Source organism: Equus przewalskii, chromosome 6 (genome assembly GCF_037783145.1).
Source record: "Equus przewalskii isolate Varuska chromosome 6, EquPr2, whole genome shotgun sequence".
In the NCBI taxonomy this organism is placed as follows: domain Eukaryota; kingdom Metazoa; phylum Chordata; class Mammalia; order Perissodactyla; family Equidae; genus Equus; species Equus przewalskii.
The window spans coordinates 74,858,547-74,886,230 of NC_091836.1; the positions used below are offsets into that span (position 1 = coordinate 74,858,547).

Genomic DNA, 27,684 nt, shown 5'->3' on the forward strand with positions numbered 1-27,684 from the left:
GACTACAAACTCTTAGCAAAGAGAATTTGGATGAGTGAAGAATTTCTTCCCAAATTAAGTTCTGATTTTCCCTCTGAGCACAAATATCTTTTTTAGAACATGGTTGTTTAGATGTGCGAAAAGTGTCAATGAGAGGAAAGGACTTCCATGGCTTCAAGATCAGTTCTTCTAGAGAAAGAGAGATGCAGGCTATACTTGATGAAGGGATGGTAACTTGCATCTCCCAGGGTTAAGGAACACACTTACCTCCTCAGGTTTTTGTCTACATCCTAGATTCTTCCAGCCAGGTGTATTTCTGTGAACTTCCGACTCTTCTGAGATGAGACTGATTTATTCTGTGTTCATCAGGTGCTGAGAAAGCTCATAACTTGACTCTGATTCTGTCCCCAGGCCTGGCCTGATGTGTCACCACGTAGACGAGGTTGCTTAACTCCTGCTGCTTCCTCAGCGCTCAATCACTGGACGTCTTCCCATCTTTTGGGCTCACTGCTGCAGGAAGTCTATTCCAGTCAAGGGTCCAAGCAGAGCAAGGGTGGGGAGAAAACATCACTTCAATGCCCTTTTCCATTAACTTGGTCATAGTGGGTCTTGGGCCCACTAAACATAAACGAAGGGTCGCTGTGCTCCTCTGCTCCTGGGCCTTGCTGAATTTTGGATGCTGTTCGCTGGAGGTGGTCGGCAACTCTGGTAAGTGGAGAAACTAGGTCCCATGGCAAGAAGCTGCTGTTCTCACTCCTGGCACCTCCTGAGCCCTCTGGTACCAGGCAGCCAGCAGCAGAAATTCTACCAGCCTTTCAGAAAGCTTCTCGAGGATAATTACCAAAAAGTGATGGCTGCAGGGCAGAAGTACGAGGTCTACCAAGGCGAAGTACAGGCCTTCTGCAAACAGGTGCTCCAGGAGCAGAAGCGCGCAGGTGCCTGCTCGTATGATGTGAGCAGGCTCCCTGTTGGGAGCAGCTGGGTGCCCCTGTACCGTGAGCGTTGAGAAGGCCACTTGCAGCTCCAGGCTGCGGGATGAAGGGTCTTGGTCCTCAGATGTTTCCTGTCTACAGGCCTTCAATTTCTCCTGGGCAAGAGCAGGCACCACTGCAGCAGCCTTCTGCTGCTTCAGCTTTTGCTCACAGAGTTTGTCATCGTTGCGCACTCCAACAGGCTCGCTGAGCTTTTTCTCTAGCTGTAGTACTTCTGTGGGGATAGCTGCGTGCAGGTCACAAGACTCTTTGACAAAATTCTCAATAGCTAAAGGGATGGTAAGTTTACATAGCCTGGTCTACTGACTAACTTCAACACAGGCCTTCAAACAAGTCTTCTTAAAATCCAGCAGCTCGAAGATCCCCTTCTTTGAGGGCTCTGCGTCATATGCTTTCTGGACGATGTGTCTCAGCACAACAGCGAGCCCTGCTCTGTAGAAACTGTCTGGTCCTTCTACCACTGCAGGTAAACAGCAATTCTGGACTATCTGTGGAAGCTCTTGCCTCGAGATAATCTGGATTTGAACATGCTGGGACAATACATTTTTAAGTAGTGAAGTATCTGTGATGTGGATTAAGGCTGCCCCAGCTAGAGAAGCCCAAGGTGACCTGGCCTACGTGCCAAACTATACGACCCAGTGGACTTTTTTTATGGTATGAATTAGGACTGCCCCAGGGAGAGAAGCCCGGGGCATCCTCACCTGCATGCCGATCTATATGGCCAGATTCGTATCTAAAGTTATATGACCGCACAATAACCAGACCCCATCTGCACTGAAATCATTTAATGACTTTTTACATCATCTTTTCTTTTTTTTCCAGTAAAAATAAGTCACGTACCCATGCCTTATAAAATTAGCCCTAACCCTCAACTCAGGGCAGCAGCAGGAGCTCTGACTGCCCGTGGGTCTTGTCCCCACGCACCAGCTCTGCCTGCCCATGGGTCCTGTCCCCATGCCAGCGGGGGCAGCAGCAGGGGCAGCAGCAGGAGCTCTGACTGCCCGTGGGTCCTGTCCCCACGCACCAGCTCTGCCTGCCCATGGGTCCTGTCCCCATGCCAGCGGGGGCAGCAGCAGCAGCAGCAGCAGAAGCTCTGCCTGCCCATGGGTCCTGTCCCCATGCTATTCCACACTATTCTATAAATAAAAGAGCACTACTGCCAGATCTTGAGAGTCTAAGAAATCTTTCTTTCGACTCCTCGGCTCACCGATCCCGCATCATCTGCACTTTTTCCAGTGAGGACTAAGGAAATCTCAAAGCTTTTTGCAGTCACAGTATGATAACAAAAATAAAGTTACAGATGTGTGAAGAGGAAAGATACATCATTCTACTTGGTGAGAAAAATCCAGGTACAGGTATTCTTCTGTAAGATTTTTCTTAATGCCTTTCATTTTCTTCTTGCATTGGGTCACCTGTAGTTGTCTGGGGATAACAGCCCTGCGAAGATCTGACAACGCTGGTCTTCCCAAAGTGCTTCTGTGACTCCACAGTTTTGTGATTCCACAATATAATAACTGGGATGATATATTCATTCACTCATGAGTAATGGATTGTCCTGGTCCTGGCGGCCACGCCCGGCGCAGGCCTCCAGCTCCGCCTCCCAAGTCTCAGCCCACCGGCCACTCGCCACCAGCCAAGCCGCCGGAGGGACGCCGGGACGCGGACCCGGAGCAGGCGCGCCGGCCGAAATTCATAATCCGGCGCGCCGGAAGGACAGCTTGTGTCACTTCCTGCCGTCACGCAGCCACAACGCTCTCCCGCGCCGGGCCGCGGGAACTTTTGTGCTTCACCTGAGGGCCCGCGGTGGCCGGGCCGATTGTGATTGGCCGGCAGGAGCGGGCGGCGGCGGCGGCGGGGCGGTGAGTGCTGGGCCTGCGCGGCGGGCTGGCGGCGGAGCGTCTGTGGAGCATGGAGAGGTGGGCGGACCGAGCCGCCCTGGGCGGCCTGCGCGGGCCCCGGGAGCGACCGTTCGCAGTGTTCGTGCAGGCCCCTCGTTCATTTATTTTAGCAACTTTATTCATGTATATTACAATTCGTTCATTTAAAGTGTATAATTCAGTGATGTTTGGTATTTTCCATTCTTAAAATATTAAAACAATTGTGATAAAACATGTAACATAAAATTTAGTACGGTAACCATTTTGAAGTGTATAATTCAGGGACATCAGTTACATTAACAGTGTTGTACACAAATCACCACTGCTTATTTCTAATTTTTTTTCATCCACCCAAACAGAAACTCTAACCGTTAGGCAATAACTCCCCTTTCCCCCTTCTCCCTGACCCCACCTCCTGATAACTGCCAATCTAATTACTGCCTGTATGAATTTCCTCCTCTCCGTACTTCTGTAGGCAGAATCACACCATATTGGTCCTTTTGTGTCTGGCTGATTTCATTTAGCATAATGTGGTTAAACTTCATCCATGGTGTAGCATGTATCAGAATTTCATCCGGTTTTGATGGCTGAATAATATTGCATTGTGTGTATACACTTCATTTTATCTGCTCATCTGTTGATGGACATGGGTTGTTTCCACTTTTTGGCTATTGTGAGTAATGCTGCAATGAACATTGGCATAAAAGTACCTGTTTGTGTTCCTGCTTTCAATTACTTGGAGTATACACCTCTGAGTGAAATTGCTGGATCATAATTTTAACTGTTCAGCTTTTTGCGGAACCCCCAAATTGTTTTCCATATGACTGCATCGTTTTCCATTCATACCAGCAATATAGAGAGTTCCAGGTTTTGCATATCTTTGGCAATACTTGTTAATTTTTATGATACGTTTTGCCGTTTCAAAGAGTGTGAAGTGGTATCTCCTTGTCCTTTTGATTTGCATCTCCCTCATGACCCATAATGCTGAGCATATTTTCATGAATTTATTGGACATTTGTATATCTTTTTGGAGAAATATCTATTCAAACTCTTTCCCCATTTTTTTTTTTTTTTTTGAGGAAGATTAGCCCTGAGATAACTGCCGCCAGTCCTCCTCTTTTTGCTGAGGAAGACTGGCCCTGAGCTAACATCCGTGCCCATCTTCGTCTACTTTATATGTGGGACGCCTACCACAGCATGGCATGCCAAGCAGTGCCATGTCCGCACCCGGGATCCAAACCGGTGAACGCTGGGCCACTGAAGTGGAAAGTACCTACTTAACCGCTCCACCATTGGGCTGGCCCCAATTTCCTCATTTTTTGAATGGGATGTTTTGGTTTTTGTTGTTGAGTTGTAGGAGTTTTTTGTATATTCTGTATATTAATACCTTAACAGATATATGATTTGAAAATATGTTCTCCCTTTCTATGCATTGTCTTTCACACTCTTCACAGTGTCCTTTGATGCACAACAGTTTTTACATTTGGTGAGGTACAATGTATTTTTCTTTTACTGCCTGTGCTTTTTGTGTCATATCCGGAAATTATTACCAAATTCAATATCATTAAGAACTTTCTCTATTTACTCTTCTAACAGGTTTATGGTTTTAGATTTTAAGTTTAAATCTTTACTTGATTTTAAGTAATAACTTATGTATGATGTAAGTCATCCATTAGTAATATTATTGTAACCATTGTAATATTGTTAGCATCTTTTTGGAAATAATTTGCTAAAAATTAGTAAAGAGGTGTCAGTCAGCTAAGGGGTAGACTGCATGGGACATTTGTGTTTGTGTCCAACTTCAATTCAAATACCTTTTTTTTTTTGTAACACTCTTTTCAATTACACTTGGTGGAACCATCTCTACCCTCAGTCCATGTACTTGGTTCGGGTTGATAAAATCAGTAGCATCCAGGATGTGTATGTCCCTCAATTCTATGTTAATCAGCATACCTGATTCCTATATGTTTACCAATGATGCAGCAATTATTTTAATCATTTAATCGTTGACCCAGTTCAGGTCAATGATTTGTGTGGCTTAGAATTTTATTATCATGATTATAAAGAGAAATTCTCTTTTCTATGAGGTAGTATATTAGAGATCATCATTGAAACTAAGACGTTCCAGTTGATGCTATATAGAGTCTGCAAAAAAAGACAACAGAGCAGGTAGAAAATAAAATTTTCAAAAGGAAGAGTAGATTCTGATGACAAGATTTTTGCTTAAACACATGGCTAAGACTAAAGTTCTTCCTGCCCCCTGGATTTCTTCTTCTTTCTTTTAAGTTTAAGTCATTTTTGGTTTGGTTTTTGTCATATATAACCCCAAAAAAGCCTAGTGGAACTTTTCTGCAGATATAAAGCCAACTGGTGGCCAACTCTTTGGTACAAAAGGGTTAGTTTGGAGAGGGGAAACTATATTGGCACATTTCTGTTAAAAAGTATTAATCAAATAATGGCTATGATGGGGAAAAGAAGATGACTAAAATAAGTTGTGGATATAGAGTAGACTGCTTACTACAATATGGGAATTAGGATAAGATACTATAATTTCTAAGACAGTGACTGAGGGGATAATAGTAACATTCCGGACAATTGCATGTGAATAGCTTGGAAATAGTATTTTAGGTTTTAGATTTTCTTAGGTGCTGGTCCCTGTGGCTTATTTTATACTTAAAAATTGATGAGATCACCTATAGGTAGTATGTAGGAGATGTATAGAGTTAGGAGAGGCAGGCAAAGGAAGCGTTGATTGGAAGTGCATGTTTCCTTGTATCTGCAGCATAACAATGTATACTTCTTGAAGACTATTATGAATTATTCATCTTTCATTCCCTTTAATCTGGAATGATGTCTGGCAAATAGTAGATTTCACCTGTATTTGTCTCTAGAATAAATAAATACTTAATAAGTTAATGAGGTCTTCTCGTAGATGTATGTAACACATTAGTAGGCCTCTTCTCTTCCTTTTGAACGTATCCCATCTCCAGATACTTGAAACATCTTTCCAACATCCTCACATGAGTCCCCAAGGATGGTTGGTCTGAATCTTATCTCTACATTTTGTATCCCATATTCTGACCAGGTATGGTCCATTTTTGTGTGAAGACAGAATTGTAGCCATGAGTGTTAGGGGATCAAGCAGAATTTTTTCAAACAAACCACAGGGCTGGGGAATTTGAGTATTACATTGTTTCAAATTGCTGATCACAGATGAAAGTTGTCAATGGTAGGAAATGTGGCTGGTAGGAGGTCACAGAATTAGAGCCAACAAAGGTATTAGAAAGGAGGGGTTACTCTATCAGAACCCCATGACTTTAGTCATTTTAGCCAAACCTCAGTCTCTGCCTCACCTCTTGTTTCCTATTTGTTAGGTACTTGTATTATAACAGGGAAGATCCTTTCCTTTTATATTCCAGGCCCCCAAATTTTTCACAAAAACAGCTCCTTTATACTTAGTTCTCTTCCTGAAAATAGAAAAACTAAGGTCTTTGGAGGTGGCTTTCTTTGGATTTCTAAAATTAGACTCAAGTTTCTAGTAATAGTGGCTTTGTTCCTGGTGCCAATAATTAATCTCTTCATGCTTACACACTTTATCATCTTGTAGGAAAAATGTTTTCTTATGGCAACAGTTGACTACTCACCTGGTAGTATCAAGATCTTCCCAAACTCATGAAATTCAGACTACTATTAATTTAGTCATCATATCTTCTTCTTTTCCAAGTATGTGTAACATTACTCCAGAGAATGTGACCTGAAATGCTAATCTCTGGGCATCTGGACTGGGATAACAGGCTTTGGAGACCCTTCAGACTTCGAGCACAGGAACCCCACACATGACAACCTAAACTCTTCAGGAACCAGGTTCTGGAGCCTCTCTACTATCATCTGCCTGGGACCTGGTGGAACCACTGAGATGGCAGTGACTTCTCCATGCAGCAAATAGTTTTTTCAGAGGTGTGAAATACCATGGGGGTAAAAGAGAGGAGGTAGGCCTGACAAGAAGGGAGAGATCCTGTGCTACAGATGTGATCAGATATAAGGGGGAATGGCCAGGTTTTTGCTTTGTGCTCTCATTCACCAGTTCATAGCCCTCCCCTGTTCCCACTCTAGAGAGAGGATTGGTATCAGGGTTTACTCCTTTGCTTCTAACAACATCATTGCAACTTTTGTCATTTCAGAGCTGAGAGAAGTCCAGTGCTACTACGGTAAGAAGAAATTAGAGTCTTCACATTTCCATGTTCTGATCCCTTTTCAGAATTTGTCGTTATTAATAGGTCCCGTGATTTTAGCTTCAGGTGTTCTCTGTTGGCTGTTCCTCCCCATCATGTTGAGGTTTTGCTAGACTATGAAACAGGCACTGTCTCGTTTTTCAACGTCACAAACCATGAGTCATTCGTTTACAAGATCTCTAAATGTCACTTTTCTCAGACTGCTTATCCGTATTTCAATCTTTGGAACTGGGCAGCTCCTGTGACTCTGTGGCCACTGAGTTCCTGAACCTTCTGTTTCCCTCCTCCACTTCTTGTAGTACTCCTTGTTCTGGCTTTCATCTGTATACCTGTGCTCACCTGCAGCAGGTATACCATCTCTTCCTTGTTGTCTCACTTCTTTCCTTTAGTACATTTACTCATCCTTGGGATAGACAATGTATCTGGTTGGAGTTAGGAGAGATGCTTATTTGCCATTTACCCTTTTTGTATTGTCAAGAAAGATGTCTAATTCCTGCTAACGGTGGAATAGTATTGATATAACATGTTTTCCCTCCCATTTCTCAATATTTCCGTTTATTCCTGATCTGAAAAGACATGGAAAAACCTGTCTGCCACCATGCACTTTATCTAGAAGAGGCCATAATCAACCTCCCCCCACCAACAGCAACCAAGGAGTCTTTGTCCATTTGTTGCACAGGATATACTGAGTTCACCAGGGAGTCAAAGAAAGGAAAACATAAGCAATATATGTACCCAGAGTGAAGATTTTATGTACAGAATGTTTGAGTTCAAACCCTGTTTCTTCTTTTACAAGATGTGTAATGATGAACAATTTCAGGGTTTCTTTTTCGTAAAATCAAATTGGGATTTTAAACTATGCCTAACTCAGATCCATGTGTAAAACTAAGTGTCAATGAAAAGCAGCTATTTAAGTGTCTTGCACAATATAATAAATATTTTTTTCTCATGACTACTGAAGAGTACAAGTATGTCAATGGCCTTGGCAACTGATATGTGTCCCTCAGAGGAACAGTAATTGATACCACTAAGGTCTCATTTCTCAGACTCCGCTGTCAAGACCGCTCCAGTTCCAGTCTTGTTCTATAGAACATTTTATACTGAGGTTGGGACCGTTATTAAGGCCTTTATTAGAAATGGTTCTGAAGGCTGCTAAAGTAGGGGTTTCCAAAAATCTACTCACCAGAGGGAGCCATATGTAAGGACAGCTACCTTTAAAAGGGACAGGTTTTTGCTGTTCAGGGCTTTTCCTTCCATATATATATGGGGTATACTCAAGCGTTTGAGGAAGATTATCCCTGAGCTAACTACTGCCAATCCTCCTCTTTTTTCCTGAGGAAGCCTGGCCCTGAGCTAACATCCGTGCCCATCTTCCACTACTTTATATGTGGGACGCCTACCGCAGCATGGCTTGCCAAGCAGTGCCATGTCCGCACCTGGGATCTGAACTGTCAAACCCCGGGTCACCGAGAAGCAGAACGTGCAAACTTAATAGCTGCGCCACGGGGCCAGCCCCAAAGGTCCACATTTTCTTAGAGGATGTGCATTATAAACTTGGGCAGCCTGCCACACAGCGCCCACATCAGCATATAGAAGGGTAATAACTTGTCCGAGTGGAATGAAAAAGAAAGCACTTGGTCTGGGAATGGTGTATGCGTACACACTCATACTCACACACACACACACACACACACGCACACACACACTCTCAGGTACATATATAACTATGCATAAAAAATATATAGACATAGGGGCTGGCCCCGTGGCCGAGCGGTTAAGTTCGTGCGCTCCGCTGCTGGCGGCCCAGTGTTTCGTTGGTTCAAATCCTGGGCGCGGACATGACACTGCTCATCAAACCACGCTGAGGCAGCGTCCCACATGCCACAACTAGAAGGACCCACAACGAAGAATATACAACTATGTACCGGGGGGCTTTGGGGAGAAAAAGGGAAAAAATAAAATCTTAAAAAAAATATATATATATGTATATATATATATAGACATAGGATATCATTATCACAGTTAATCTTTAACAATGTCATATGAAGAAGGAATTCCTATGAGGAAGCTGAAAGAATTTAAAAACTTATGAGATATTCCCCAGGGTCCCATGGCTAAAGAGTAGAGGAGGCAGGATTAGAACTAGATCTGAGTTTCTCCAGCTCAGGTGCCCTCTCTGCGGTATACCCCACAAAGAAAAGTAGGAGCCAGATCCCCTAGGATGTGAGGTAGGAGGGAGAACCCATGGGATGCTGATCTGCAGATGGATCTGGGAGCATCATGGGAAAATCTTGGGTGCCAGGAAATAGAAGTTGATATGCTCAATCCATGTAGCCATTAATGAAGGAAGATCAGGTCATGGTAATGGCTAAAAGCAAGTTGGCTACTTACTGACCAGGGCACTCTTGCAGCTGACATGATGTAGAGGGTGAACACCAGACAATTAATAGCCTGGAATTGAGATCATTTATCTGATGATAATAGTTAATAATCTGAACTTTGAAGTTCATTCTCTAGTGATGTTGCTATTCAATGGCTCTTATTACATAAACTTTACAGGATTCAGCTCATCATCAGAAGTAAATATACAAAGACTTATTTGATGGGGATACTATGGGAATTAAATATTAGAATGTTTGTAATAGCTTCCTCATTTCCTAGCACTTAAGCACGTATTAAGATTAGTGTTGATTAATTCTCTGTTATTTGAAATAATTAATTTTAAGAATGAATCTTAATCTGCCTTAAATATTAGTACTCTTGCTTAGCTTTGAAACACACTAAGTTAATTAAAGAATCACAGATCATTTCTTAATTTCATTTTTTTTTTCCTTTTCTCCCCAAAGCCCCCCAGTACCTAGGTGTATATTCTTCGTTGTGGGTCCTTCTAGTTGTGGCATGTGGGATGCTGCCTCAGTGTGGTTTGATGAGCAGTGCCATGTCCACCCCCAGGATTCGAACCAACGAAACACTGAGCCGCCTGCAGTAGAGTGCATGAACTTAACCACTTGGCCATGGGGCCAGCCCCCTTAGTTTCATATTTTTGCGTACTAAATATTTCCTTTTTTAAAATCTTCACATATTTCTATTTCAGCTTACAGATAGTTACATGAGTACACAGTGATTCTATTTTTTCTCTAAACAGTCTTTTTTATTTTGCTTTTTAATAGTCAGATATCAGTCAAACTGTTTTTTTTTTAAATGTGGTAAGGACACTTAACGTGAAATCGAGCCTTTTAAGAAATGTTTAAGGAGTTGCTCTTCAAAAGATATAAAGTTTCAGTTATGGGAGATAAAAAGTTCTAGAGATCTACTGTACAACATTCTGCGTATATAGTCATCCATCACTTAGGCACAGGGATAGGTTCTAGAAATGCATCATCAGGTGATTTCATCATTTTGTGAACATCATACAGTGTACTTATACAAACCTAGATGGTAGCCTGCTACACACCTAAGACTTTATGGAACTAATCTTATGGGACCACCATCATGTATTTGGTTCTTCGTTGACTGAAACGATGTTATTCAGCACAGGACTGTAGTTAACAAACTGTGTTGTGCACATAATAAATATTTCTTCATTAGAAAAGAAACTTTTATCTTCAAAGGTACTTCGATTGCTTTTCATTTTAATGACCGGGGCCACTTCTTAAATCCCAGTGAATACACTAGACATAAGTTGATTTGACATTCTTTTCTATTTCCACAGTAATTCCCTCTCAACAGAAAACTTTTCTGTTTGCCCATTCTTCAGGTTGCTTGTTCCCATTACGACTGCGGTGATAGAAGAAGGGTTAGGAGTTTGGTCATGGGCTCCCTCAGCAATGCTGTGGGTCAAGGTTTCTTTTCCCTTACCAGCCTCACTCTTTCCAGTGAACTGAAAGGCTACAGCAGTCGTCAGGAATGAAGTAAAGCCTGTTCTCCTCCTGCAGTGAGAAAGTCAGGCAAACGCTGCAGCACTGAGTGTTCCTGCAGTGCATGGTGGTGTCCTCGTGTCTTTTAGCATTTTTGTTTCAAACTCTTTATCAACTAATTTAAGAGCTGAGAGAAATAAAAATAATGCACTCCTTGGCCAAACAGTGTCTGCTCTGGTCCCTGTTTCACAGGAAATTCTTCAGTTATGCATTCCAGGTTAGATATATGCAAACACACACACATACACAAACACACACAAATACACATACACACAGTCTTCAAAATCTCATCCATGGGCACTAGAGAAAATTGATTCTTATCCATAATCCCTTTCACTTCTGCTTTCCTGTCATCCTGTTGCTACAATGACTGAGGACGTAACTCATTGAGGAAACCAGTTCAAGTTGTGAAACAACTTAAGGAGAAAAGTACCTGCGTTAGCAAGCACAAAGGGCAAGTTCAAGACACCCTTTTTATAACAGCATCTCTGGCCCCTAAATGAAGCCTTTTCCTCATAAAAGTATGAAGCCTACAAGTAGCTTCTTCTCAGCAACTGTCCTGAGAAAGTATTCTGGACTGAAAATAAAAAGTTTATAGGGAATCAATTGTGGATTCTGTCATGAACAAGTCCTCTAAGTGGCAATTACTCTATCTTGTATTCCTGTGACCATAGCATTGTGTTACACCATGAATTTGTGAGATGCGTGTCTAAAATGAGAGTTTGGGGGAAGTTCATGGGACTCTCAGGGGATAAGCAGGCTTCATCCTGCATGTTCATCGGTGGACAATGAGCAGGCAATGGTGTCTACAACCGTCACTGGTTGGTAACCAGACATTTCTAAACCCTGAGGACCTGAGATCCTTTTTGGAGTAGAGAACATGATTTGTACTCAATGATAGGAGGTTCCAAAGATCATCTGATTTGCTCAGGGATGATGATGGAGGATCTATGGATTCTGATTCGTAATCTCTCTATATTGTTCCTTCTTAGGTCTGTTTTTGATTTCAAACCTTTAGCTAATCCCCTGTGTCTCCCAGTGCCAGGAACCTTGCCAGACCAGGTGACTTATCTCATGACCCAGAGGTAGAAAGTGAAGCATTCTTTATCTCCTCAGGGTAGTTTATTTGGGGACATTGTTGAAGAGGTGTATTAAATTTAATTGTCCAATTATTCACTGCCAGATTACAGACTGTAATTGATTTTAAATTTTCTCCTTGTGTCCTATGACCCTGCTTAAATTACTAATTCTAATAGGTTCCTCTAAATTTATCTTGATAGTCTATATAAACTGTTATGTCATCTGCAAATAGAAACTGTTTTATTTCTTCTTTTCTGCTATTTATACCTTTATTTGTTTTTCTTGCCTAAATTTTTGGGCTAGGACATAAAGTTGAACAATGAACATGAATGATGAGTGTTGAATGTTTAACCTTGCCTCTCCTCCTCCTTGGGCCATATCTGCCGCCAAGGAACAGAGCTCCCCTGAGAGATCAGGGGTGATAAGAACATATAGGAAGAATTTCCATAAGGAGTATCTTTACAACGTTTAATAAAATGAGATGCTTCTTTGGTGTTAATAATATGAAAAGACATCAGAAGAAGTGACATGATAACAAGATCCTGAGACCCATGAGAAAAGGTTAAAGTAAGAGTGTCGCTTGAGTTGACCCTCTCTCTTCCTGTGAAAAGCACAGTTCACTCCAGACTGACTCACTCAGATGATGGATCCCTGCCAAAGCTCTCTCACTTTTATCCTGACTTCCCCTTATCTGACTACATCTTACTGGATTAAGGTTGACTTTGGGTATTGTAACCTCTACAACATCCTCCTTGTACACTTCAAACTTCCAAGGCATTTCTAGGCACAGAGCTTTGGAAATATCACAGTTCATCTGTGTCACTAGCATTATCATTATCACAGTTCACCTGTGCCACTTAAGACAGAGTTTTAGAATTTTACATTACTAAATATAGTAATACATAGTCTGAGTTTTCCAGAGAAGCACTACCAATATGATATATAGAGAGCTATATAGATCATATACACCTATATAATATATTGGCTCACATTATTATGGAGGCTGAGAATTTCCTGAATCTGCTGTCGTCAAGCTGGAGAACCAGGAAAACTGGTGGTATGATCAGTGTCTCTCAAGGCTTGAGAACCAGAGCAGCCAGTGGTGCAAGTCCTAATCCAAGGGAGAGGACGACCTAAGCCCCAGCTCAGACAGGCAGGCAGAAAGGAAAAGGGGCAAATTCTTTTCTCCTCTACCATTTTGTTCTATTCAGGCCCACAACAAATTGGATGATGCCCAGGCAGAATTGGGAGGAAAATGAAGTTTACTGAGTCGACAGGTTTAAATGTCAATCTCCTTTGGAAATATCCACTCAGACACACCCAGAAATAGTGTTTAATCTGGGGACCCCATGGTTAGTCCAGTTGACATGGAAAATTAGCCATTACGATTATTTTCTGCCTTTATTTTTCATATGCAATAATAAAGAGATTATATGTTAAATAGTATTGGATACCAATGCCCAAAAAAATGACACTTCATATAGTTTTATCTTCCCAGTCTAGGAAAAGTGTCATTCCAGCCATATTGAATCCACATTCTGAAAGTCAGCATCACTGTGCTTTGACTGTGATAAGCCCTCTCAGTTACCACCTGAGGCAATTTCAGATTTGGATAGCCATTCCCTCTCACATGACCTCATGGGATATAGACTGGCCAGATTCACTTAGCTTAGCTGGTGGATGCAGGACAGTAGAGAGCATGCCTGTATGGCTGTCTCAGGTGAGCCTTCCTTTTTGGTACTCACCATGGTAAAGGAGGTTCTTCATTCCCACCTCATGACAGCTCACTTGTAAAGAAATAAGACAAGGTGGGTGTGTGTGAAATTCCATTGCCTAGGGAAGCCTAGTACTCCAAAGGACAAATTACCTTGAAGAGCCAGAAACAGCTTCCAGGACTAGAACTGAGACAGGAATAAGAATATAGTCGCTTGCCCATTTGGCCCAGGCACAAACCTTGTCACTTCCCAGGGGCTTCATATGGAGGCCTCTAATTGTTCCATAGTTTCTATTGTCCTTTTCTGCCCTCCTTTAAGAATTTAACTTTCATTTTCACTTCCTCCCCTGGATCACTTTGTGAAGATCAGGCCCTTGGTTTTTTGAGTGAATCCTGACCACATCTGCTCCCAGCCTGCCTTCAAATCTCCAAGGAGACAGGGCTGCTCCATTGGTGTGTGAAGGTGAGTTGAACAGTTTGTAGAGGGTGGAGATTGTGAGACTTCAGAGGAAAGAACTGAATTTGCTTGAGTGAATTTAACTTGTGTTCAGGAAGCTGTTCTGAGGATGGAAAATGGCCCAGCTCACAGGTTTCCTGCTGAGAGTGCTGACTGAAGTGCAGTCTGGGGGAGGGGTGGTCTTAAAAGAAGGGAGGTTTGGAGAAGGGAAATACTTTGTTTCTTTCATGGAGAGACTGTTATTTCTCCAAGCTGAATTTATCTCTATCTCCTCCCAGTTCGATACTTTTGAATTGTCCCTTGCTAAGGACAGCCAGTCTCCTGGCTTTACCAGAGGTAGAAAGTCCCTTCCCCCAACACCAGAAGCACAGGCAGAGGGATGTTTGCATCCAAGTAGTTTAATGTTTATCAGTGGAACAATCTAGTATTTCTGCATGTCTCTTTAGGTAAATTCTCATCACCGGGGCCTCTCCGTGCTTAGAAACCATGACGGAATGACACCTGGCACTTATTCACTTGACCAGACACAGGAAATTGGCACAATTCCTTAAAAAAATCACTAACCTTGCTCATCCTTCTCCATCAGCCATACGTGCCAGAAGGAGACCAAATTCAGATGAGAGATCAGGAGCAAGAGGAGCATGTAGGAAGCATGTATGGAAGTGGTAACTTTTCTAACTTTAATAAACAAAATGAGTTACTTGATTGATGTCACTGATATAAACAGGGTTCAGAATAAGAAGTATGCTAACAAGATCTTGAGACCCATGAGGGAAGGAAGTTAGAGTAGGGCATCCTCTGTATTTACTCTCCCTTGCTATAGAGTGTACAGCTGTACCCACCTTACTCAGGCATATGCAGGACACCAGTCAAATCTCTTTTCTCACTCTGACTTCCTCTCATGTGACCCAATCTTACGTTATCAAAGTTGACTTTGGAGACTATCTACTCTGCTACATATTCTTGCCCTCCACTCAGCCATAAGTTAGTGTCGGGCACCTGTCTTCTGAGCTCATACAGTATGCCTCTGTCATGCCAGTTATCACAGGGATTTAGAATTAAGTTTTTACTTTTCTGCTTCAATGTTTACTTTGCTAAGATTATAAGGAGTTTATAATAAATTATATTAGATGACTACCTGGCAAATAAAACATAGCATAATTTTGTTTTCTACTTTATTTAAGAAAAGTGCCTCTTTCCATTTAACATCAGTAATTTGTGGATTCATCATGCTTAAAGAAACCATTTTTCTTTTCAGTGACAAACTAAGAAAGTTCTGTCCATATCCTTATTGTTTAGACTTTTACATAGTTAATGTCTTTAATGTCTTTTTTTGCTTGTTCTTAGCTAGGATCTGTGGAACATTTTGAGCTCATATGTCAGAAGACCAATGTGTAATGTACAATCACCTGACAACTATGTCAGCCAACCAACCTGGGAGTTCTATGAGGCAGACACCACTCATGTTCCCATATCTATCTCCCTGATTGCTGTGGAGCCCTTGGGACACTGCTTAGGTAGAGGTGGGGTCATTCTCCCTGTGAGAGGATTCTAGCTCCTCTGCCCCTGCCCTTCTTTGCCCATTCTGGCAGCAGCTGTGTTGACATAAGCTCCTTAGACCCCCACTATCAAAATAATTTTCTAATCCTACCTGGACTGTAGGCTCTTGATGCATTGATTATATCTTGAATGGGATGAGAAATAATTTCAAGCCCCAACCCCAGGTTTGCATCACAGCTTGAGTCATAAACAGAGGTAGGCATTATCATGTAATACCTACCTCTGGTATAAAATCCACGTCTGATCTTGCTAGTCATCAGATCCTGTTCTGGGCCATAGTCTCTGCAGCTAGGGGCTAACTGCATATGACTTTTGGACTATTTTCAGTATCTGTACTATTAGCTGTATTACACTTCTAGTTCACCTTCAGCCTCATTCTTTATCAGGTTCCCTTCATGTATGATGTATGTGGCACAAGTTGACATCTTTAGAAGGTCTAAATTTATCTCTATGCAGCCTTTATAGCTTTTCCCTCCCTGTGTAGGTCGAAGGTAAAATTTATTTGTTATCTCAAGCTGGAGATCTTTCTTTTACCCTCAAACTTTGGAAAATATCAAGACATTAACATCTACTGAAATCTTCCCTTTTGTTATTTATTGCCTCAAGGTCCAGAAAGAACTCTTCATATTAGATTGTGAGCACAGGGCCATATTGAGTCCAGGGCAGAGAATAAGCATCACAATGCTACCATTCTGTGATTCCCCTCCTCTGGCTGACCACCAGCAGCAGTTTGCAGTCTGGAGGGTCATTTCCATCTATGTGAGCTATTAAGACATCAACTGCCAGGTTCATGTAGCTTAGCTGGGGGATACTGGACAGGAGTCATAGCATGCCAGCATAGCTGCCTCAGGTGAGTTCTCAGTGATGGATCTACAGTGGTATAGGTAATACTTTATCCCTGTCATCTCAGCTTTATAAGAAGCCGAACTAGGTGGATGCATGTAAAACTATCATATGTTAGATAAGCCTATTGCTGTAAAAACTGATTACCTTATGAAAATCCATGAGCACTGCTTCCAGTGGCCTAAATTAGACACATTTGTTAATAAGAATAACAATTCCTCTTGTGAAAATTGAGGTCTGATCTTACCAACTGGCATTTAACATCTATACATAGTCTTCCCAGTTCAAATGCACTTTACACTTTAGGCCATTTTTATTATTGAGGCAGCTGAATGTCCACTTTATCGTAACCCAGTAGATTTCCCAGAAAGAAAAAAAAAATACTTACCAGAAGAAGAGTAACCTAATATCATCTTTACAGGAAGAAAGAGCTCAGGCCTTCTGGTAACCTTTTGTTCCCACATATCCAATCTGTGTCTCATTCCTATCCTTCTACCTCATCTTGACTCTCATTTTCATCTGCTGCTCTCCATTTCCCTCGTCACCTTGTCTCTCCAGATATCATCATCTCTCCTCTGAGCAACTGTGCATTCCTCCTAATTGATCTTCCCAATGCCACTCTGGATCCAACCAATATAATCTTTGTAAGTCACTTATTATCTCTCTTTACACATCTGATAAAGGATTTACTTTTCTCACATACACACATACACTGTCATATATTATGTCATGATAATAAGAGAAATCATCACAAATGTATAGTAAGTGATGGTAATGGTTGCATTATAAATAAGTTAGAGCAGGTTTTTCTATGAGAACACATCTAGAGAGAGTTCACTTAAGTATAAGAGTGTGTCAAGCTGATATCAGGAGCAGTATTCTATGCTGAGAGAAGAACAGGTATAATAGCGCAGAGGCATAAGTGGTTTGATGCTTTTAACACTGAGGATGTGTTTTTAACATAGTAAAGAACAAGCAATAGATGGTGGGTCACATGAGGATCCTGGTAGAAATGGACTCAGGTCATCTTTCATTCAGTGAAAGTAAAGAAAAATATCAATCGTTGCACAAGTATGGATGGGATTTGTCATGTGATGTGAACTGGGGGTAAGTCCATGAAATTATTATGAAAGTCCTTTCTACAAGGTCACCAAGCTCCTTTCCTTGTTTCTCTCCCATTTCTTTCTTGTTCTGTGATATTTTGGTCTTGTCTCATCCTTGATGTCTGCACAATTAGTTTCCTTTTGTTCCTACCTTTCTTATTCTGTCCCCTTTTACCTTCCCAATCATGCAGGGATCTGTGAGCTAGAGGAGCCTCAGAAGTCAAGACAAGTAGGACAGGTGAGCAGCTGCAATGGCTTCAGAAATCCTGATGAACATAAAGGAGGAGGTGACCTGCCCCATCTGTCTGGAGCTCCTGACAGAACCCCTGAGCCTAGACTGTGGCCACAGCTTCTGCAAAGCCTGCATCACTGCAAACAACAGGGACTCCAAGATTGGCCAAGAAGGAGAGAGCAGTTGCCCTGTGTGCCGAATCAGCTACCAGCTTGGGAACCTGAGGCCTAATCGGCCCATGGCCAACATAGTGGAGAGGCTCAGGGAGGTCAAGTTGAACCCAGAGGAGAAACAGAAGAGAGATCTCTGTGTACGTCATGAAGAGAAACTCCTGCTTTTCTGTAAGGAGGATGGGAAGATCATTTGCTGGCTTTGTGAGCGGTCACAGGAGCACCGTGGTCACCACACATTCCTCATGGAGGAGGTTGCCCAGGAATATCAGGTAAGAGACCAGGATGGAGACAAGATAGAGCAGAAAATGATACTTCATGAAAAATCTCCACTTTGCTTTGGACTTTAATTACCTTGTCACCATAGCCCTGGAGCCTGTGATCTCTTTTATTCCTATCTTCACCTCCTGAGGCCTGAAAGACATTTCTGTGCATTCCATCCAATTATAAAAGGATAAGCCTACGATAAAGACTCTTAGCCAGAAATAGACACTTCTGTACCTTTTGCTAGTAGGTGGAGATTTGGTACCCAAGAAAAGCTCTAATCACCCTTTGAACAGGGGGGATAACTGGGCAGCTTGGTGGATTGAAAGATAAGTTCTTTCCTTCCCTCAGGATCAGGTTTTCTCTAGAACAAAGAGAATCAGTCTTCTCTTGGTGAGAGGATGCTGATTTCTAACACCTAAGTCTTAACACATTCACCATCTCAGGTTTTCTTCCAAGTCATAGATTCTAATTATTGTTCTCACAGTCTCTTTAAACTCTAATCTCTCTGGAGAATAGCCTGATTTCTTCCCCATTTATCCTATATTTTTATGCTGAGAAAGCCCAGTGCTTGACTCTGGTTTGATTTCCTTCTCACAGAAGAAGCTCCAGACAGCTCTGGAGAGGCTGAGGAAAGAGCAGCAGAGAGCTGAGAGCTTGGAAGCTGATGTCAGAGAAGAAAGAACTTCATGGAAGGTAGGAGGAGACACTTACTGAGGGAATTACGTGAAATCTGGGCAAGACCTTGGCTATTAGTCACAAGAAGCTCACTTCCTCTTTGTTCCCTGACAACTGATATGTCCAAGATCATTTGATAGTCCTCTTCCTTACCCTTTCCCTGATAGGGGTGGGGATTGAAAAGTGAACTTGTCCAAATGAACACAAACATTTGGAGGGAGGTGTTCACATAGATGGACTCTCTAGTGAGCATGGCTAGTGAATTCTGTGTTCCTTTGCTGTCATATTTTTGAGCCTTTTACTCTCCTCAGGGAAGACATTTGGCAATGGTTCGTGGTTCTATTGCAGTGTTCAACTTTTAGCAGAGGGTTGGATTAGGGGTCAGGAGTAATGCATAAAGTTTTGTTAATCCTGAACAGCTGTGTGAAAGCTGACCCATACCCAAGTATCCACGTTGGCTTAGGGTTTGTCTCAATAATACAGATTTGTGGGCATTATTTTCGAATATGGTGAAGAGAAAATAACAAGAAAAGTCAGCTTCCCCAAGAATTGCTCCCCTGCTTCTAAGTCACTTCCCTGTGAGAACTTCCCAAAGAAGATAGTTCTTTTTCTATCTCCCAGTCTTTGCCTGAGAGCCTCAGTACCTCTCTCTCTTTTTCATTCCTGAAGAATAAAATGCAAAATGAGAAAAAAAGTGTCCAGGCAGAGTTTAATCAAGTGAGAGTTTTCCTGGACTCTGAGGAGCAGAAGGAGCTGCTGAAGTTAAATAAAGAGGAGGCAGATATTCTACATCACCTCGCTGAGGCTGAGAATGAGCTGGTCCAGCAGAAGCAATTGGTGAGCGCTCTCATCTCAGATCTGGAGCATCGGTTGCAGGGGTCAACAATGGAGATGCTGCAGGTAAGACTTGGGAAGAAATCCCATCACCTGAGATATGAGAAAATGAAGACTAGTTTCCTCCTCCTCTGGATTGCTGTGTTCTTCCTGACGGTGACACTAAGATTTCTTTGGTCCTGCAGTACCTTCCCTGAAACTATTTCAGAAGTTATAGGAATAATTGAATGGATAAGTAACAAGGGAAAATCTCAATTTTTATTAACTTATCAAGTGCAGTGCAAAAATTTGACCTTTGAGAGAAAATTCTCTTTTTTTTCCAGTGATACTCTATAGGCCCTTGTTATCTGAGGTCTATGTTAAGCATTTATCAGGTACCTCTTTGTGATCTAGCTTAGTCACAGGCAAATAAAGGCACTTCAGATTCCAAGAGTTTTTGTTGCTGTTTTTTTCCCCTGGTAACATGAGTTGAGATTTTACTTTATTTTTTGAAAAAAAATTTCTGAAGAACTGATCTTGTTCATCTTTAAATATTCATTAGAATTCACCAGGGAAGTTATCTCCCCCTGAGATTTTCTTTTTGGGAAGCTTTAAAATACTGTTTTTCCTTATATTAGGTTTATTTTGATTGTTTATAGTACTTGAGTCAGTTTTTGGAAAAGTTTGTCTTTGTAAGAATTGGTCCATTCTGTCTAAGTTGTCTGGTTTGTATTCATAAAGTTAATCGTAATAATACTTTATAAACCTTTTGATTTCAACAGCGCTCAGAGTAATGTTCCCCCTTTTATTCCTGATTTTGGTGATTTGCTTTTTCACTTTTTTTTGTGGTCAGTTTAGTAATGTTTGGTCAATTTTGTTGATTTTTTTCAAGAACAAGCTTTATTATTTCATTGAACTTTATTTTTTACCTTTCTATATCGTTCATTTCTGCTCTCACCTTTAATGTTTTCATTGTGTGTGTATGTGTGTACATGCAGGTGTGTGTGTATGTGTGTGTTAGGTTTAGTTGGCTGTTTCTTCTCTAGTATTCTTTAAAGTGGAAACTTAGATCACTGATTTGAGACTATCTTTTCTGATATAGTCTGTAATGATAAATGCATTGCTTTAGCTGTATTCTATACATTTTGATTATTTAGTTTTTGCTTTCACTTAGTTCAGCTTATTTTCAGATTTCCTTTGTGACTCTCTTGTTAACCCTTGCGATACTTGAAATTGTGTTGTTTAGTTAAAAAAATATTTAGTGATTTCTTAATTTTTCTTCTGCTGTTGGTTTCCACTTTTATTCCTCTGTAATCAAAGAACATATATTTAATTATTTCAGTCTTTTAAATGTATTAACCCTTTATTTTTGTGTGAGGAAGATTGTTACTGAGCTAACATCTGTGCCAGTCTTCCTTTATTTTATGTGGAGTGCTGCCACAGCATGGCTTGATGAGCAGTGCTAGGTGCATGCCTGGGCTCTGAACCTGTGAATCCCAGGCTCCTGAAGTGGAGCAGGCAAACTTAACCACTACATCACCAGCCCGGCCCCTGTATTGACACTTTTTTATGACCTAAACCATTGTATGTAGAATTTTTTCTATGTGAATTTGAGAGAATGTATATTCTGCATTCATTTGGTAAAATGGTCTAAAGATGTCAGTTAGGGTAAATTGGTCAGTAGTATACTCCATGTCTTCTAATCCTTGATCATTTTCATGTAAGCAATTCTCTCAATTATTGACAGGGAGAGGTATTCAGTTATCCAAATATTATTATTGAATTGTCTCTTTTTCTTTTCAGTCTCTGTATTTTGAAGCTCTGTTGTTAGGTGTATGCACATTTATATTTCTTATATCTTTACATACTGAACATTTTATCACTGTGAAACTGTACTTTCATTCTCTCAAAATATTTATTTTCTTAAAGTCTATTTTGTCTAATATTAATATAGACTTGAGCAATTTTATGATTACTACTTGTATGGTAGATATTTTGCTATATTTTTACCTTTATCCTTATTTCTGTCTTTGAATCCAAAATATGTCTCATGCAAATAAGAGTAATTAAATCTTGCTTTTTATCCATTCTCGAAATCTTTACCTTTTAATTGAAGTATTCAGACAATATTATTTAATGCAATCGTTGATATTTTTGTGTTTAAATTATCCAGTTTGCTATTTGCTTTCTATATGTCTCCTGTAGATTTTATCCTTCTCTTTCTCTTAACTAGCTTCTTTTGTGGTAAACAAATGTTTTTAGTACAAAATTTTGCTTTCTCCTTTTCTAAATGTACTTTTTTTAGTTTTTTCCTAGTGTTTGCTCTAGTGCTTGTAATATGCATCCTATCCTATCACAGTCTACATGAGATTAACATGAACTTAGTTCCAGTAAAATACAGAAATTTGCCATCAACATTGCTACATTTCCTTCCAGCATCAACACAGTAATTCTTTTAATATGGGCACCTGATCCAATGTAGAAAATGCCATGCAGATCTCAGAATTTCTGTAATAATAGAAAAGAGACGTTCTCTTTTCTTCTGGAGTTTATATCAGAGATTCATGTTTCCTTTATGAAGTGAAAATAAAGTCAGTATAGAGAGAATAAATAGAATGTGGAGAAAGACACAGATCCTAATGACAAGTTTTGAGCTTCAGAATTAAGCTTTGACTAAAGCTATAACTGCCCATAAATCCTTTTTTCTACTTAATCTAATTTTATTTGGTTGTTGTCATATTATAACAAAAAAGTTTGAACACAGAGAACAAAACCATTTTTATGGTATTTGTAGACCCAGCTGTTGGCCTAGTTTCTTGTGACATGAAGGAAGTACACCTGAGGTAAAAAAGACCAAATACATTGGTACACATCTGTTCAAAAAAAATATAAAACAATATCTGTGTGGCTGGCCCTCTTGCCTAGTGGTTAAGTCAAGTGCCTTCTGCTTTGGTGGCCTGGTTCCATGGGTTCAGATCCCAGGAGTGGAGCTACATCACTTGTCAGCCATGCTGTGGTGGTGACCTGCATACAAAATAGAGGAAGATTGGCACAGATGTTAGCTCAAGGCTAATATTCCTCAGCAAAAAAACAAAACACACAAAAAAACCATATCTGTGGTGATGAAGAAGATCAGATGGCTAAAACTGCTAAAGATGTGGACTAAAGCGACTTATTAGAGACTGATGTGCAGGGTAAATGTTATAGTTTTCAGGACAGTGGCCAAGTGGATATTGGTAACATTATGGACAATGGGGTATAAGAGAGGAGACAATTTGGCTGGTGAATAGAAAGTTACCTATTAGAAATTCTAAGTTACTGGTTTCTGTGGCTTTTTTACTATTGAATATATTAATCTGTATTTAAGAAGCAAACAGGTAAAAATGAAGAGTTGGGAATCAATTACACATATGTGTGTGTTTAATTAAAGGGAATAGATGAGGTCATCTTTAGATAGTATGTAAAATGAGAAGAGAAAGACTTGAGAAATGCCTAGATTAATATATTTGTTTACTTGTACCCTCAGGAAAAACTGTGCAAACTTCTTGAGGAATATTATTACTATTTGCCCATTTTTTATTCTCTAAAGCCCTGCATAATACTTGAGAAATAATAGTATGTCACTTTACTTTTCCACAAAATAAAGGAAAAGACTATGAATTATTCAAATTGTCTTATGAGGAGCCTTATGCCTTTTGAGAAAAAGTTATGGGGGCCTCTTTTTTTTCCTAAAAATCAGTCTCATCTGCAGATACGGGGAATCTCATGCTGTGCTTCCACCAGGGTAAAGCTGTTTCTATCTTTTAGGAAATGTGACAACTTCTCAAGAGCCTTCAGGAATGATTGCTCTGGGTCTTTATTTTTGGCTCTCACATTGGGACCATCTCTATACCCACCACTCCAGGGGTTGGTGAGGATGTGATAAAACTTTGTTAGTGGAGAGAGCATATCGTTTCTTAACTCATGTTTCCTCTTTTCTCCCTAGCATGTGAATGACATCATGAAAAGGTATGTGAGGGCGACCAGAGATGGTCCTTTCCTGCTGTGAAGTAAGGTTTAAAGTCATTAGAATTCTCTGATGGTCAGTTAGGACAAAATATTGCTCAGGGCGGTAAAAGTTTGGGTGGAGTTTTTATCTTAAATTTCTGTTCACACATCATGGCTTAAGTGTTCTCTAACTATTGAGAATGGACCAGATTCTGTGGTAGGGAATTTAGCTCTTGGGAAGTCGCAGAGTTTGGGTGAGTAGCAGTATTAGGGACAAGGCATTGCAGTATCAGAACCTTGTGACTTCCTAAAATTTATTCACCCTGCATGCCTGTGTCTGATTCAGGTTCCCATATTTCTTAGGTGCTTGACCTTTCCTGAGAAGGTCCTGTCTTCTTTATCTTCCAAGACATCTCTTTTATATTTACCTTTCTGCCCTGGGAATTGAAGAGACCAGGTGTTTCAGTATGATTCTGTTTAGATTTCCAAAAACAGACTTGAATCTCACAGAATATTTTGGCCTGGGGCAAACAATTGATCCAACTTGGTCATATACTTCAGAAGCCAGGATGGAAAGGTGACATCCTTCTGTCCATATTTGCACACCTACATGGCAGCATCTAGCTCTTTCCAAACACTTGAAATTCAGACCACTATTAGTTTGGTCTTTATAATGTTTGGTTTCCAATTGTTTATAATTGTTCCCTGAGAATCTGAAATCTCAGATGTTATTTTGAAGGCCTCCCTACTGCGGAGCAGACTCTGAAGATCTTGGTCTCTAGACAGTATTCCCACAATTAATATGTCTCAAACACCCGGCAACTAAGTTCTGCAACCTCATTTTCTGGTCATCTCATTGGGAACCCACATCCATGCAGTTGCTTTTTTACACGTTAATCTTTTTTAAGTAGCAGTATCTTGTTTTGTCTGTTAAATCTTTTATTTCATATAATTTCATATGCTTTCTAGGAGGTAGGGTGGGAGAGGTTAATGATATTATTTGAAAGGAAGAATCTGTTCCTAAGAGGTCAAGATCTTCCCAAGGTCACACAGAGGGTAAATGAGAAGGTGGACATGAGCACAGGTCTGCTGGCTCCCAGGTCAGCAGTTTACTGTCTCTTTTCTCAGAGCCTCCAGGTAAGAGGGTTCAAGTGAATCATTCAGTGAAAAGATAGGAAGTCAGTAGTTTTGGAGGGACAAAAAGAGTTGTATGGATCAATTTTTATCTTCCCTAGGAGTAAGACCTTGACTGTGAGGAAGCCAAAAACTCTTCCCGTGGAACAAAAGAGAGTGTGCCGAGTTCCTGACCTGAGAGGGATACTGCAAGCATTTAATGGTGAGGAATGTTAGAGCAAGGGGGTGGCTGTGGGAATTTGTGATAGCAGAGGCTAAATGGGGAAGAGGGTACACTTTCTAAGTCTGGATAGAAGAGATAAAAAGGATGAATATCATGTGCTGATTATATGATCATATTTAATGAGGAGTGGCCATGTGTCTGATTTATCCTCTCATTTACCAGTTGACTATCTCACCATAGTCCCCAATCCTTCCCCTAATCCGCACAGGAAATAGCTTTCAGCACTGACTCCTTTCCTTATATGTAATGTTATGGATTTTGTCATTTCAGAGCTCACAGACGTGCGACGCTACTGGAGTAAGTAGAATTCACAGTATCATCATGCCTACCCTGTTATCATCATCTTTCAGAATTGTGCATTTTCTAGTGGATCGCATGTTTAAGACCCATGTTTCCCTTCTAAAACACACATCCATATTATGTTTCTGCAGTGTTATATATCTCCCTCAAGAACAGAACAGAGTTCTTCCTAATTCCCACTCAAGTTATTCTCAAGATCTCTCTCACAATAGCATACGTTTATGATGTATAATAAAGCTACATCATATCTCTCACCCAACCCTGTAATTTTTCTACAGTTCACATGACACTGGATCCTGTCAACTCTAAATCAAATGTTTCCTTTTCTGCGGATCGGAGACAAGTGAGACCAAAGACAGATGCATATCAAAATTACAATTTTGATGATTGTGATATTCTGGACTCACCAGTGAGACCACGGAGAAATGCATATTGGGATTATGATGATTATGATGTTCTGGGCTCCCAAGTTATCAGATCAGGGAAACATTACTGGGAGGTAGATGTGTCAGAGAAAAGTGCCTGGATTCTTGGGGTATATAGTAGAAGAAGCCCTGAAATCAACATGAAGATTTTATTTCAAGAAAGTGAAAATTATCAAGATAGTTACTCTAGATATCAACCTAAAAATGGCTACTGGGTTATAGGGTTACTAAATTGCTCTAAATATAATGCTTTTGAGAACTTTTCCCCCTCATGTCCTTCGTTCTTAACCCTCTCCTTAACTGTTCCTCCCTTTCGTGTTGGTGTTTTCCTAGACTATGAGGCTGGCACTGTCTCATTTTTCAATGTCACAAACCATGGATTTCTCCTCTATAAATTCTCTTCATGTTACTTTTCTCAAGAAACTTTTCCATATTTCAATCCTATGACTTGTCCTGTCCCGATGACTCTGTGCTCGCCCACCTCTTGAGCCTTCTTATACCCTCACTCACTTTGTAGTGCCTCTTGCCTTGGGTGTATTTAACACACTCAGGTCATTTGCGACATTCTCACCATCTTTTCCTTGCTGCCTCCCTCTTTTTCCACTTGAACATCCCTCATTCACCAATAGGATGTACAGTTTTTCTTGTGTCATATTTTTCCCAAAATCATGTTTGCATTAGGAGAGAATCTTAATTCATCATTTTCCTTCCTCCCAAGGAAAAATCACTAATGCCTCATAAGGAAAGATCAGTATTGAGGTAACACCTCTGCCAAATTTTTACGGCCTCATTTCCTCTACCACTGACTGTGAATATGAAGGAAAGCTTTCCAATAATTTTTGTACCTTATCGAAGACCTTGTATAGGAGTTATCCATGAAATAATGAGTCCTTTTGGTGTGTCAATTTACCCATGGTGCCTCTTATTCATCAAGGAGTAAAGGAGAAAATATAAATACTATGCACTAAGAGTGGATGTTTGTATCCAGAGTGTCTGAGTTCAAATCCTGTCTCTCCACATACTAGCAGTATAACCCTGAATGACGTACTTAAATGCTGTGTTTATTTTCTTAGAATAATCTTAGGATAGGAACTGCTTCATACTTAGGATCACTGTGTGAAGACAAATGTCATTAAGTAATAAATATTTGCTCTACTAATTACTGAAAAATATACGCTGTTTCAGTGTCTCATGAAATAGTTTCATTTCTTCAGGGGTTCTAGGGTTCTTTTTACTGAAGTTTCATTTTCCAGATCCAAGATACACTGCTCTGTTGTCAAGACTACTCCAGCTCTGCTTGTGATACATGGAGGGGGGTGTGTGTGCGTGCCTATCACAGTTAGAATTTTATTATAGTTCTGATGTTGATACACACTGGCCATTATCAAGTAAACTAAAGTCTATCAGGTTCAGTTTCTTATTTGTAAAAAAAAATATGGAATTTATTGAATGTAGTACTGTGAAATTTAAAAAACAGAATTTTTTCAATAACTTCCGTCATTTCTAGCATTAAGCAGTAATCCAACATGGTGTGTATCATTTTTTGTCTCCTCCTCACTGTGACTGAAATAAATGATGTTAAAAATACATATTAGTTTATTTTCAACATTAGTACTATTGCTTTTTTAAATAAACAATAACTTAAAGGATTACAATTTTTTTAATTATAGTTTATTGTAAATAAGTGAGTCTGTTTAGCCAGCC

The 27,684-nt window shown here is 40.5% G+C and overlaps 1 protein-coding gene and 1 pseudogene across 50 annotated transcripts; one reads left to right on the forward strand and one right to left on the reverse strand.

Moving 5' to 3' along the window:
• Window positions 1-250: 250 nt before the first annotated feature.
• On the reverse strand, window positions 251-2,503 carry LOC103554400 (glutathione S-transferase C-terminal domain-containing protein-like; annotated as a pseudogene).
• An 82-nt stretch (window positions 2,504-2,585) lies between these two features.
• LOC103565910 (tripartite motif-containing protein 5-like) lies at window positions 2,586-27,629 on the forward strand. 50 transcript variants are annotated; one of them, XM_070624216.1, is made up of 12 exons: window positions 2,692-2,830; window positions 6,573-6,805; window positions 7,030-7,056; window positions 14,157-14,254; window positions 14,695-14,902; window positions 17,946-18,428; window positions 19,021-19,116; window positions 19,768-19,998; window positions 23,897-23,919; window positions 25,134-25,234; window positions 25,526-25,552; window positions 25,834-27,629. In XM_070624216.1, exons 6-12 carry the CDS (start codon window positions 18,006-18,008, stop codon window positions 26,466-26,468), a joined length of 1,536 nt encoding a protein of 511 aa, XP_070480317.1. In that variant the 5' UTR covers window positions 2,692-2,830; window positions 6,573-6,805; window positions 7,030-7,056; window positions 14,157-14,254; window positions 14,695-14,902; window positions 17,946-18,005; the 3' UTR covers window positions 26,469-27,629. The 50 variants fall into 50 exon arrangements, with proteins under 50 accessions (XP_070480354.1, XP_070480346.1, XP_070480326.1 ...); XM_070624208.1 differs by lacking the exon at window positions 6,573-6,805 and adding an exon at window positions 9,927-11,214; XM_070624209.1 differs by lacking the exon at window positions 6,573-6,805 and adding an exon at window positions 9,927-11,214 and having other exon boundaries at window positions 14,162-14,254.
• Window positions 27,630-27,684: the final 55 nt, after the last annotated feature.